The sequence below is a fragment of the Idiotropiscis lumnitzeri genome, chromosome 10, assembly GCF_059441095.1.
Source record: "Idiotropiscis lumnitzeri isolate Australia: NSW breed Sydney's pygmy pipehorse chromosome 10, RoL_Ilum_1.0, whole genome shotgun sequence".
Lineage (NCBI taxonomy): Eukaryota > Metazoa > Chordata > Actinopteri > Syngnathiformes > Syngnathidae > Idiotropiscis > Idiotropiscis lumnitzeri.
Genome location: NC_142400.1, coordinates 8,055,566 through 8,068,336, shown reverse-complemented (window position 1 = coordinate 8,068,336; position 12,771 = coordinate 8,055,566). Strand labels below are relative to the sequence as shown.

General features: G+C 41.4%; 1 protein-coding gene across 2 annotated transcripts; it reads left to right on the top strand.

Annotated features, from left to right (window-relative positions):
- Positions 1 to 138: 138 nt before the first annotated feature.
- On the top strand, positions 139 to 11,434 carry snx27b (sorting nexin 27b). 2 transcript variants are annotated; one of them, XM_088307622.1, is made up of 13 exons: positions 139 to 602; positions 3,146 to 3,377; positions 3,537 to 3,729; positions 3,918 to 3,982; positions 4,062 to 4,166; positions 4,266 to 4,344; positions 4,423 to 4,586; positions 4,662 to 4,751; positions 5,696 to 5,845; positions 6,747 to 6,875; positions 6,946 to 7,005; positions 7,214 to 7,276; positions 7,380 to 11,434. In XM_088307622.1, the coding sequence occupies exons 1-13, from the start codon at positions 277 to 279 to the stop codon at positions 7,491 to 7,493; spliced, it is 1,770 nt and encodes a 589-aa protein (XP_088163748.1). In that variant the 5' UTR covers positions 139 to 276; the 3' UTR covers positions 7,494 to 11,434. The 2 variants fall into 2 exon arrangements, with proteins under 2 accessions (XP_088163748.1, XP_088163749.1); XM_088307623.1 differs by having other exon boundaries at positions 140 to 602; positions 7,214 to 7,262.
- Positions 11,435 to 12,771: the final 1,337 nt, after the last annotated feature.

Sequence of the window (12,771 nt, the reverse complement as noted above, 5' to 3'; positions counted from 1 at the left end):
GGTGGACATTTTTTTCGAAGGTAAATGCGTGACTTTGGGGAAAAAAAAGGTTAGGGAAGGGAACACGGCTAAAACAACAGCGACCACTGATTCGGCTCACGTGAACGCGCTGAAGCGCGGCCTCGTTAATCATCGGCATCTTTCGGCGTTTTCCGCTCTCCCGGGCAGTTTAATGGTTAAGCTAGCACAGCTGATTAGCCTGCTACTACCTAGCTAATATCCGTCACTCAGTCACCGTTTTCCCAACTAGGGCGGATGGCACAAGTGCTATAACAAATGGCGGATGTCGAGGGGCACGCGTTTTGCACACCGCTGCCTCAGCATTCAGCGTATAACGGCACCCGGAGCGGCGACACAACGCCGGACGCCGGCGGCGGCTTCCAGAGCCCGGGCACCACGGTGACGTCGGGCCCACGGCTCATCCGAATTGTCAAGTCAGACTCGGGATACGGTTTCAACGTCCGGGGCCAAGTTAGTGAAGGAGGACAACTCCGGAGCATTAACGGAGAACTGTACGCTCCTCTGCAGCACGTCAGTGCTGTCCTGCCGGGAGGCGCGGCTGACAGAGCCGGTATTTCGAAAGGGGACAGGATTCTTGAGGTGTAAGTGAATTTGCTTTCATAAGGACACTGTGATAAAGAGACGCTTTTATTGTTTGTGGACAACATAAACGTGACAGACAGTGAGCGTCAGTGTTGAAGCTGCACTGGGCTGGTGAATGGGTTGTTTGTGCAAGGGTCATTATACATTCCTGTCACACGAGTTCCATTTGTCCCCCACACACGCCTCCCCCCCTCTTCTCATTCATGCATGCTTTTTTTTCTTCATTGTACCTGTCACCACCAAGCCAGCTCACTATCATCAGCAGCACTAAATTGTGACTTGGTAGCATCTTAATATTTCACTGCATAACGCCGTGCCAGTGGGGATTGGTAGCTGAAGTTGTACTCTGTTGCTATGGAGAGGAGTGTGCAGCATCCGCTTTAGCATCATCTGCGCGTGTGTGCGTGCAAGGTATGCAGAAAGAGAGGAACCGTCATCCCTGATTGGCTTTGCTTTGGCAAGGTTGCCATCTCATTGGCTCACAGCTACGTGCCCGCTTTGTCAATGGATGGCCTGCAGTAACCTGGTAGTTGGATTGACCCCGTTATTTCTAGGCTCTTGTGTACCTGTTTTGTCATTGCGCCTATGAGCATTTATGTTTTAATCGTCTTGCTTGCATTGACGAAAAAAAGATTTGCTATTGAGATGCTCGTATGCATATATAGAGTATGCACCTTGTTACTCTACTTTTATACTGTTTTTGCACTATTTTGTGTTAACTATTGCTCTTGTATTGTTTTAAAAGTGTGTTTAAAGACTTTGCTATCCAGATGCTCTAATTGCTATTATAATATCTTCATGGTGTCCAGAACGAAATCCCAATAATAGAGGTTGGTTGCTGTACAGTAAAACTAGAAGAGCACGTTTTTTTTTACTTCCTGAAGACAAACGTTAATACTTTTGAGTGCCTGAAAATGTGTTTACTAGGCTTCTTTCAAGTCTGTTGTGGCAGCATGTGAAGGCAAACATGATTACAAATTAGTTAATTGTCCAAGTACTTTTACATAGGTTAGAATGTGCCTTTTTGCACTTCCAGTTTTGCTAAGAGGGGTGAAATCATAAATGACTAACAACAACCGCAAAAAAAAAAAGATCTCGTAACAAGTGATCCAAGGCAATTGAAAACATAAATCATTCCCTGGAAACACGGGAAAACAACCTACTTGATGACACAGTGGAAAGTGCTGACACAGCAGGACTAAAAGTCACTGCATGAGGTGATTATGGAGTCATAAAACTGCAGGATTGAAGTGCTGCCAAAGTGCTAAGTCGGTACTTTTCACACACTGGTCACCGATTTTTTTGTCATTACACCTGTTCACTGCCTCTCAGTCTTCCTCCTGGCTTCATTTGTTCTCTGCACAATATAAATAAAGTTGTATTGTATCCGTATAGATTAACACTGTGCTGTGTGACATCATAATAACAGCTGACACCAGATCAGCTGTCAGTCACAAGTTGCACTGAAAGCATTTCCTGCTGGTCTGTGTTACAGCTGACTATTGCAAAGCGATGGGCCTCTGTTACCACCATCTTGCTTCACTGCTTATAAGTTATATAATTTTACAGCACAAAACCCCATCAGGTGCCTTTGGGTCTTTTTTTTTTTAATTAGCTTAAAGCACACTTATGGCGGCTGCTTTAACATAAACATCTGCTCCGCAGATTTAACGCGATGCCGTCCTTGTTTTATGATAGCCTCCAAATAAAAAAAATGTCAGGAAAATTGCACATAAACCCAACTTCCAATTTTAATGATTTTTTCTCCCTTAGCTGAAAATAAAAAAGCAAATGACAAATGCCATTAGAGTGTTCCCCGCTATTTGCAGAGAATAGGAACAAAGCCCTGCCATGAATAGCGACAATCTGCGAGTGATTGACGCACCCCCTAAATTGCCAATAGATGCCAAAAGATAGCGGCAAAGCACTAATTTTCAATGAACAGCTGTGATTGTTGTGTGCTTTTTTTAAGTGCTTATAATTTAAGTTGATGGCATGTTTAATTGAAGCTCCTTTTATTCCTTCAACCTTGTCTTTTGGCACTAAAATGGTGCATTATCCTACAGATTAATTCAGTTACTGGATTTAAAAAAAAAAAGTCCATGTGAGATGGAGGCATTATTGTTGTCCACTCACCATCCTCACGTTCCACGCTATAACGTCTTTGATTTTCAGTGTGTGTGGCTTTAAAAGGCAGGGGCCCGGCCTGGTGAGTGATGTGGGAGTCAGCGAATAACAATGTAGAGGTGGCTAAGGTTAGCAGCTGGTGAACCGTTGGCCAGTTTGTGTGTTGACTGTTGAGTGCCTGGATGTCAGTTGTGGCCGTAGCTGCTCATTTGTTTGTTTGTAAAATTGGATTATAAAATGTGTTTTTAAATAGCGGTGGTAGGCTAAATTAAATGAGCCAATATTGATAAAGAATTTGCAAAAAGTGACTCACAAATATAATATGTGGGGGAACTCTTGTTCTTGAGCCTGTACATGAATAATAAATCAGTTTACATTTCTTGACACGTCTTCTTGTCTTTCCTCTTTTGAATAGAAATCGAGTGAATGTCGAAGGCGCGACTCACAAGCACGTGGTGGACCTGATCCGGGCTGGAGAGAGGGAGCTGGTATTGACCGTGCTCTCAGTCCCACCTCAGGAAGCCGACTGCCTGGATGTTGGAGACGATGGCTCGGCCCAGTCCAGTTACGACTACTCCGACAAGCAGGCTGTGCCCATCTCTCTGCCCAGCTACAAACACACTGAGCTCAACCAGGAAAAGTTTGTGGTGAGTACCTGGAAGGTTTTGGTCAATGAGTGTAAAAAAAGCCTCTAAAGTCTAATGCTAAATAAACAGGAAGCTGTTATTAGACCAAATGTGTTATCAAGTGTAGTTAACTTTATTTAATGTTTCCCATGTTCTACCCCACCTCTTCTCTCCCACCAGGTATTTAATGTCTACATGGCGGGAAGGCAGCTGTGCTCTAAACGCTACCGCGAGTTTGTGATTCTTCATCAAAACCTGAAGAGAGAGTTCGTCAACTTCACCTTCCCCAAGCTGCCCGGGAAATGGCCGTTTTCTCTGTCAGAGCAGCAGCTGGATGCGCGACGCAGAGGCCTAGAAGAATATCTGGAGAGAGGTGTGGAATGAGGAAGTTCTTTGCAATATCTTTGAGTGCACCTTGCAGCTAGTATCCTAAATAAGTCCCAAATATTCATGAAGGTTTCTAAACTGCTAATAATCGTTACTCCTTTTGCACTGGACTGGAAGGACTAAAATAAAACATCCATTCTTTCTACTTCCACATGTTTTACCGTTTATTTGCAGTGTGTTCTGTGAGGGTCATTGGCGAAAGTGACATCATGCAGGAGTTCCTGTCAGAGTCAGATGAAGTAAGAAATGGCTGCTGTGCATGTGTTTTGTTCTACGGCAGCTTATTGCCTCACCACATCTTTGCTTCTCATGATTTAGAACTACAACGGCATGTGGGATGTGGACTTGAGAATAGCAGTTCCTGATAAGAGCACCATCACTGTGCGGGTTCGCAAAAATTCCACGACTGACCAAGTGTACCAGGTATTGAAAAAAAAAAAATAATTCCTTACATCACACAATCAACTCACTAATATTACATTACTCATAGCTACATGCTTGACCCCTTTCTTCATCTTTCAGGCTTTGGTCATGAAACTCGGGATGGACAACATAACGGCCAGCTATTTTGCACTGTTTGAGGTCATCAACCACACCTTCTGTGAGTAGAGATTGTACAAAGCAGTTAAACACCGAAGTTGCACCCTTTTATTATATACGTGACATTTCTTTGATCCAGCGCGTAAGCTTGCCCCCAACGAGTTCCCCCACAAGCTGTACGTGCAGAACTACACCTCAGCCATCCCTGCAACCTGCCTCACGATGCGCAAGTGGCTCTTCACGACCGAAGAGGAAACCTTGCTCAATGACAACCAACTGGCTGTCTGCTACTTCTTCCACCAGGTGTGTGTTGGGTTGTTCTCTGTGTATGTGCTGCAATGGTGGTACATTTATTTACAGTGATTTCTCTTTTTACAGGCCTTGGAGGATGTAAAGAAAGGTTTCATCAAAGTAGAGCAGAAGTCCTACCAGCTGCAGAAGGTTGCAGAACAGAAAAATATGTCGATGGTCAGTCAGTCTTTCAAACACAGACACACGCCAGTCACACCTTTACCGTAGCTTTTCAATCCTAGTAAAGGTACAGGTAGTAAATATTTTCAAGGAAATCTATATTCCTGCATTGACATGTAATAAAACAAATGCCTTTTTTTACTTCAATCATATACTGTATATAGCTATCACATTAAATCAATGGTCAACTCAATTTAGCCAAATATGTCTTTTAATTTCTGGTGTAACACTTCACTACAGCAAGGATTCAAACTGTGCAAAAGTATTTGAAGAATGACAGAATTCTCTTGACTTACCTTTATTCAGAACCCCAGTTAATTTGATGTAAAACACTTTGCGTGTCATTGAAGTGTAGACGATCAGCTTCAGTTCAAGAAGTTTTCACAAAATTACAAATGCAGCCATTTTTTTTTTTTGTGTACAACATGAGCTGCAACGTGACCAGAGGCATTCCGTGGAATTGTTTACAATTACCGTACATATATATTGTGAGCTAGGTAATGTTAAAACACTTTTCCTGTAATTGGGAACACTAATCAATATATACACAATAAGAAGATGGAATAGTCAATTGCAAGGGAAGGGAAGGTAGAGCTCTCCAAACAGTCATGATGAATTAAGTATTTTGAAGTGTTTTTAAGTGAATGCATTAAATCTAAAACAATAGTAATTCATTTAAAACAAAGAAAACATAAATCCATTTTTAACCAACTTTTGGAGGGCACTGTAACTAACGTTGGGTCATGAGCCAGATGCTGCTTCACCAAGTCAAAAGACAAATTTGATCACATTGATTGGCCTGTATTTAAAATCCATTGCGGCAGTTTATAAAACTAAAAACAATCCGTCATACTTGAAGTACCAGAAAAGATCAGAAGTTTCATCATGTGTTACAAGTCGTGTTTAACCCTGTGCTTGTCCTTCCCCTTTGCCCTTTGCAGTATCTGAGTTTGTTGAGAGGCTGCGAGGGCTACAATGAAATCTTGTTCCCTCACTGTTCGTGCGACTCCAGACGTAAAGGTCACGTCATCGCAGCCATCAGCATTCAGCACTTCAAGCTGCACGCCTGCACCGAGGAGGGGACACTCGAGGCAAGGGCAACTGCTTCTTAGCGTGTGCCACTTAACTATACACATAAACTCTCCAGGCACGTCACGAGGTACACCTGCAAAATCCAGTGAGATACAATACGTGGGCCACTTATGGAAAAATACTGGCCTGTGCTCTAATAGATCACGTCGCCACTTTAAGTTGCTGTGTGCGTCGTTCCCTTGAAGAAATAAACACTGTGCACCTAAGCAAAAAAAAAAATCCAGCTGGTTCTATTAGGCGGCGGTAATTTGCTTTACTTTGATATCTGATACTAACCTTGAGCTGAGATGACGCCAGCCCCAAAAGACTATTCCACTCAACGAGAAAAAAACAAAATCAGTATCCTTGTCAGTGAGGTAGTAATTTCGCGACAGTCTCTTATTATTGTAGTTGTCAGTTGCGGTCATGTACTGCTTTGCATTATAGGAAACATCCTGCTAATATTTTTGCCCAGTTGCTAAATTATGCAAATAAAATGTTTCAAACAGCTCTCAGTATGATGCAATGCAGTACACCTTCAAATGCGAACCCAATGCGAAAGGAGGGGTACACTCGAGCACAAATACACATTCATACGCACGTTCACACTTATGGAAACGTTAATGAACCTAGCAGGCATGTTGTGGGAATGTGTGAGGAAGCTCACGTAAGCACACGTCGGACAAACGCATATCAATTGTTTTGATTCAATATCATATGTGGGAAAAATCAATTTCTAATCTAAATGTAGTGAGGCTTTTGCATGCAAATCTTGTATTGGATCAAATACAGGTGTACCTAATGAAGTGGCCATTGGATGTTTATGTTCAGCTCTTGGCCCAGAGTTTTCTGAGTGCTTCTTTCTGTTCATTATGTCTGCTAACAAACGCTCTGTCCTCATGGACTCCAATGTGTTTTCAGAACCAGGTGATTGCCTTTGAGTGGGGGGAGATGCAGAGGTGGGACACAGACGAAGAGGGCATGGCCTTTTGCTTTGAGTACGCTCGAGGGGAGAAGAAACCACGTTGGGTCAAGATATTCACACCATACGTGAGAAGACAGCTCTTTGATTTATTTTGCATTGGACCACAAGTGACTTCTTTCTTATTTGTCATTCCAGTTTAACTACATGCATGAATGCTTTGAGAGAGTTTTCTGCGAGCTAAAGTGGAGAAAGGAGGTAAGAACCTAATGTCAAGAAATACACGGGTTTTTGAGTATTTACTCGGTGTTCTGTAGTATTGACGTTTTGGATGTGTGATTTAAGGGGGAGTGGAGTAAAGATGCACAATTTTTTCAGTCTTAGCATCTGGGCATGAACCACAGTCATTCAGCGGGAAAAAAAAGTTGCATTGTTGAAAGCAATCCACTCCTTCCAATGTCCTCAGGTGGAGGAGGAGGCTACTGACAAAGACAACAAGAACGTCTCCCACGATGGTATGTGTGGCAAGGTAAGGCTATGCCTGCCTCTGTCCCAATAAGCAAAAGCCCGACATGATCCTTCCTATATTTTTCTCGGGTCTATTTCTGAACCCGTCTTGTTTGCTGCGGCAGAATATTTTCCAGCTGCTGAGGCACCGAAGGGATGGAGTCACCCAGCAAGAGAGATCGTTATCTCTTGACTACGCGGCAGAATCCTCCACTCTGCTCAGCCCGGCCCTATTCTAAACACAGAGACGGTCAGCTGTTCAGGACATGGTCAGCATTTACCCTTCCATCCGACAGACTCCCAATTTCCATGCATACGAACTAGCGAACATCTGCAAAACATGTAGATAACCCTTGAATCCATTACGTAATCATGCATCGAGAGCCTCATGAACAACTTCACTGAAGTGCGAGCAAAGTGAGGTAAGTAAGCCTTAATAGACTGAGATGAAAAGACTTTTGCAACTTTTAAAAAGGGAAACTGGCAAATATGGAACCAATGATCCTCAGGCAGTTTTAGCATGTTGTAATGGGTTGTAAAAGCGCACGGGAACTGCTCACGCAAGTGGAGGTCTTGTCTGATAAATGCAAAATAGGCTAGTCAGATTCCTAACAGAAGCTACAGCAGCCTTTGCCTTTTTCACGGAGCCACAAGCAAGGCGGAATATTGCAGAAACTGCTTGCTTTCACACGGTGACATAGCGTCACGCAATTACGTAATGTGTGACGCCCACATTACGGCTCCAATAGTGTGACTACTTTTTGTCAGTGTCAATCAAAAGTCAAGCCCCGCGGAATCTGTTTTTTTTTTTTTTTTTTTATTAATTTATCGTTTTATAATGTGGCAAATTAAAGAAGAGGGGAATTGAATCCAGTTTTGGAGCGGTTGTTCAAAATTGGCGTGTACAGTGGTCCCTTGACTTACTATTTGATAAAGTACGCTCGCTCCATTTTACTAGCTTGATCTTTTCCAGCACCACATTGTGCTCCTAATACAGAGATACACATGAAGATTTTCACAACCAACCCAGAAAACTACAATAATAATATATAGGTCATTTGTCTGCCTTAATTTTATTTTCATTCTCCGTTTGTGTTCAGATATCCGTTTCTTTCAGGTTTATCACATCGCGGCAGCGATGCTATTCCTTCAGTCGTTTATGCCATTTTGCATTGTGCGTCAGCATTAAGCTAGTTACAATTATTAAGGCAAACATTTAAAGTTCTTGAAATACACAATGTGCAATTCTCTTTGTATCATGTTTAGTTTGACAGTAAACTTGAACTTGGAGTGGCATTAAGCAGCTGTAAGAAAGCCTCTTGTTTGAAGACGTGTTCAATGTGTGCCAAAACTGCTGCTTCTTTTGAAGCGAGTTGAGTTGAATTTGCTGCCGCTACCTCGTGCTTCTATCTCGCATTTTTGCAAAAAGCAAAACCCAAGTCAGGTCACTTATAAGTCAAGGAACCGCTGTATATGCAAGACATCTCGTATGGTGTGATGCTTGAACTACAAAGATGCCATCGACTGAGGTTCTAGAAAATGAGCCCCTGTCAAATAGCAGCTGTTTCTCATTTAAAAAACATGACACCATGATAAACCATTTTCATAACATCTTTTCAGAAAATGGACCGATCTAAAATCTGAACAAAGAAGCCATCTTTGCCACCTAGACCATTTTTGAAGCACCTTTTGATTTAATGGGGGCATTCATGGGTAGCAGTCTATCAGCTAGTGCTCCAAATGTGTCAGATTGCGAGGACACATCCCATTTTCAGTTTTTTGATTGGCTTTAGGTCAGAATCTGTTTGTATATTTTTTTTCCCCAGTATTTTAACAGGGTGCTTTCACTTCCTCTCTCCACGTTAGAATGCAACTTGCACTGTAGTTACTTTGTGGTTAAGAACTGTGTGTTCCACAATGAGCCATCATTCATATATGTGTGGTATTATATAAACAAGCCTAAGGAAAGTCTTAAGTCGATGTGGCGTATTAGCCTGAGCAAAAAAACAGTTGTTTCCTCTACGCTGCGTGCATTACCCAGAACGAACACCAGGGGTCCTTCTCCCCCTGGCGACTCCCCCCACTAGCAGCGATTACTTTCTCCATACGATTTATAATCGGCCTTAATTCAAACAAACGACAATTTATCGTTGCAGATGCTTCCTCGGTCCGCGAATAAATCTCCCATGCTCTCTCAATTCAGCCGGTATTTGACCAATATTTGCAACAGCGCTAAAGAAACCCCTGCTAAGTGAATGTAAAAGACACATGCACTTTCGATGAGGCTGAACACAACAGTAGCTGCAGTCTAATGTGATGAACTGCCTAATTTAATATCCTGTTATTGTTTCTCGAGTAATTTAATACAAACGGCAACAAAATTAGGTGCGGCAAATGAGGAATGTAATAAGAGATTGGAATTACAGCTTGTGGCATTATTCAGACAAAATATGCAACATTAATATTCCTGACTATAGATCTTTATTGTAATTTGTATTTCAAATCCTTTAGGAGGGAAAAGTAGTTATTTTGATTCTTAAAACAGAACCGTCAGGTTTTCCATAATCAGTGTTGTGAATGATGTCATCAAAACAAAGTCATGCACTTACACAGCTCATTAGCTCCAACTGGAGAGCTTTTTAAAAATTCTGCCTTCTAGTGATAATAATGCTTGGCGCCATCATAGTATTATGTCAAGTTTTAATTAAATAATATGTTATGTTGTAGTTCGATGAGAATCATCGTTCCATGTTTCCCCACATTCCACACTTGAATTGCAGCTTAGTTTAAGAATGTGAACGTTTTCATTAAAACATTGCCTGGAGAGTTTATTAACATTTTCTAATGCCACCTGTGTGAGCCCGCAACAAATTAATTCACTATGCATTATTCCCCTGGGGGAAAAGTGCTTTTAAAATTTCAGTTACTCGGAAGTCTGCCATGGTCACATAATCAATTGTGCTAAACGTTTGCATTTCCACTGACTCTATGTAAAGCCTTTTAAAGACCCTGTGAAGTGAAAATAAGCCTTGCAAATTTGACACACCACCGAGAGGAGCGTCATATACAACCCTGACAAATTGGAATGAGTAGAAAGAAGAAAAGAAATAAAGTATACATGCATGGTGTGCACATACTCACAGCAGATAATGAAGCGCTCTAAAGCGGCTATCCCAGCCCGGCGCCCTGGTCTCAATGGTGGCTGTGAAGATGGACTTGTTAAAAAAAATATTTTTCACTCTTCTGACTTTCCCTGGGTAACGCGCATACAGCCGACAATGTTGCGTTCCAAAGCGGTCACGCCAGGGGAGGTAGTGAACTCCAGGTCACAATTGTAGTGACTAACTGCTAATGCGAACAAAGGCGCTCATATTCTTATTAGTGGGCAATGAGCAACTCACGGTGAACTCCAAAGTGCGACAAATGCCGCCGTACTAGTTGCAGAGCCATAAAAAGCAGACTGAAATAGTGAAAAACATTTTAACGCTATAGCTCCACAATTAGATCCTATTCAGCAATGATCTTTGTATAATATATTTCAAATCCAATCTCTGAATTCACTTCACAGGGTCCTAAATGGCTACCATCATTAAAAAACGAAATTTCTAAATTTTTTAGAATTTTTATGCTCGTGCTCAGGCTGTTTCTTGTGACTGTCAGACCTAAAAATTGATCGATTTTACTGAATTCAGTTTATTAGCGGTTTTTTTTTCCCCAAGCTGTTGCAACGCTCACTTAAAAAAACTGCTGCTCTCAAGCACTAGGCGATAGCATTGTTATAGCATCTTGGAAGATGATGTTACTTTCCTTTAAAAGTCTTCAGGTGATTAATGAGTGTCAACAGAGTTGTGTGAAGGAGGCTTAATTGAATGCGATGAACTTCGAATTGATCGCTTTGAGTTCGCCAGAGCCATTTTTGCAGGAGTCTGTTTGTTTAGTGGACCATGTCTGATGTTCTTGATTGTGCGTGCACGTCTGTTTCTCTCGCTCTGTCCTGCTTGAGACTAATTTGTCGCTTTATTTATTTAAGGATGGGATCAATTTCTGCATTTCTGATAATAATACCCCCCCACCCCAACACAAAAAAAAAAACATGACTGACAACCTGCAGATTGTTGGCTTATTGTAACAAATTGTAAATTATTCTTTTAAATAAACCATTTTATGGATGTACTGGTTACCTTCTCTCTCTCTTTTGGAAGCGCCCTCTGGATTGGGGCTGATCCTGTTAGGAGGATTTTCCACCAGTCCTCCCACTTCCTCCGCTTATCCCGCTATCTCCTCATTGAACTTCTCCAGCTTCCCTTAATTAGATGTGGGAGACACAAACCCAAAAGCGGAGAAAGGGGCCATTCCTTATCGACCCACATGTAATTAATAGCAATTGACTGTTGTTGGCGCACTATATGATCCCAAGACGTGCTGTGCAAAGACAAACAATCAATCAGAAACGCTGATGAAAACTCTTATGTCACCCCTGGATAAATATAATAATGCACTGCAATGTGTGTGTATGCGCATGTGTGAACAGAAAGAGGAGTTTAGAACACTCAGAGAAATCATCCCAGCCCAATAGAAATAAAAATATATCTGTATTTTAAATGATTTACTATGACACGTGGAAGAATCACATTTTTCCTGAGTTGTGAATGTCATTCAAATCCAGGAGAAAAAATATAGCACACTTTAAAGGGGCAGTCAAACCCAAAATATTCTTTTCAATATTTTTTATGTGCCTTCACTCATCTAAACATGGCATTCTGATTAATTATGCATTTGTGGATTATGAGTTAAGAAGCAAAAACAAACAATTTTAGCCATCTCAAGGGGCTTCTATTTTCTTGACATCATCGTTCCTCGAGCCAGTGAGTGAACCCAGAGTGTATGTTTATCCTTTTATCAGGTACTTTTGTCTCTTCAGACAAAACATTTTGTTTCTTAGGTTGTGTTGCAGCTTTTGACTTGATACCAATACTCGATCGTAATCGACTTTGTAATGAATGGTGCAAGGGGGACGTGACGTATGCCGTTAAGCAGTCAGAACATTTGTCGTTTTTTTTTTTTTGTTGTTTTTGTGTGGCAGGGTTCCTCCTCAAAATGTAACAGACCCCCACAGGGCCATAACTCGTTAAGACCATGTTTCATCAGAAGAGTTATGAAAATATTTTATGAAGGTCGAACGACCGAGTGTTGCTTTAAAGTTTGTATTCACATTTTTTTTCCCTCAAGGATTTCAATGACATTTATAATACAATTAATCACACTGCTATGGAGTGATTAATTGAATTATAAACGTCCGATTCTTGTGTGGATTCCTCATTTTCGCACTGGGTGCATCAGAAGTCTGGGTAGGAGAATCTGAGTCCCGGTAGTTTCAAAGTACAAAGACACTTGAGCGCAAATAAGAGAATACAGACCTTAGAAAACAACAAACAAACAAACAAAAACACACATAAGCGTAATTTTCTGTTAAACAATTTAATGAACAAATGTACAAAACAAGTAAGAGAATATAAA

What these genes read in the sequence shown, in the direction of transcription:
- snx27b (XM_088307622.1), top strand. Translation starts at nt 277, where the DNA reads ATGGCGGATGTCGAGGGGCACGCGTTTTGCACACCGCTGCCTCAGCAT. An exon ending in AGAAGAATATCTGGAGAGAG is followed by an intron (nt 3,730 to 3,917) that starts GTGTGGAATGAG and finishes GTTTATTTGCAG; the next exon opens with TGTGTTCTGTGAGGGTCATT. An exon ending in TCAAGATATTCACACCATAC is followed by an intron (nt 6,876 to 6,945) that starts GTGAGAAGACAG and finishes TTGTCATTCCAG; the next exon opens with TTTAACTACATGCATGAATG.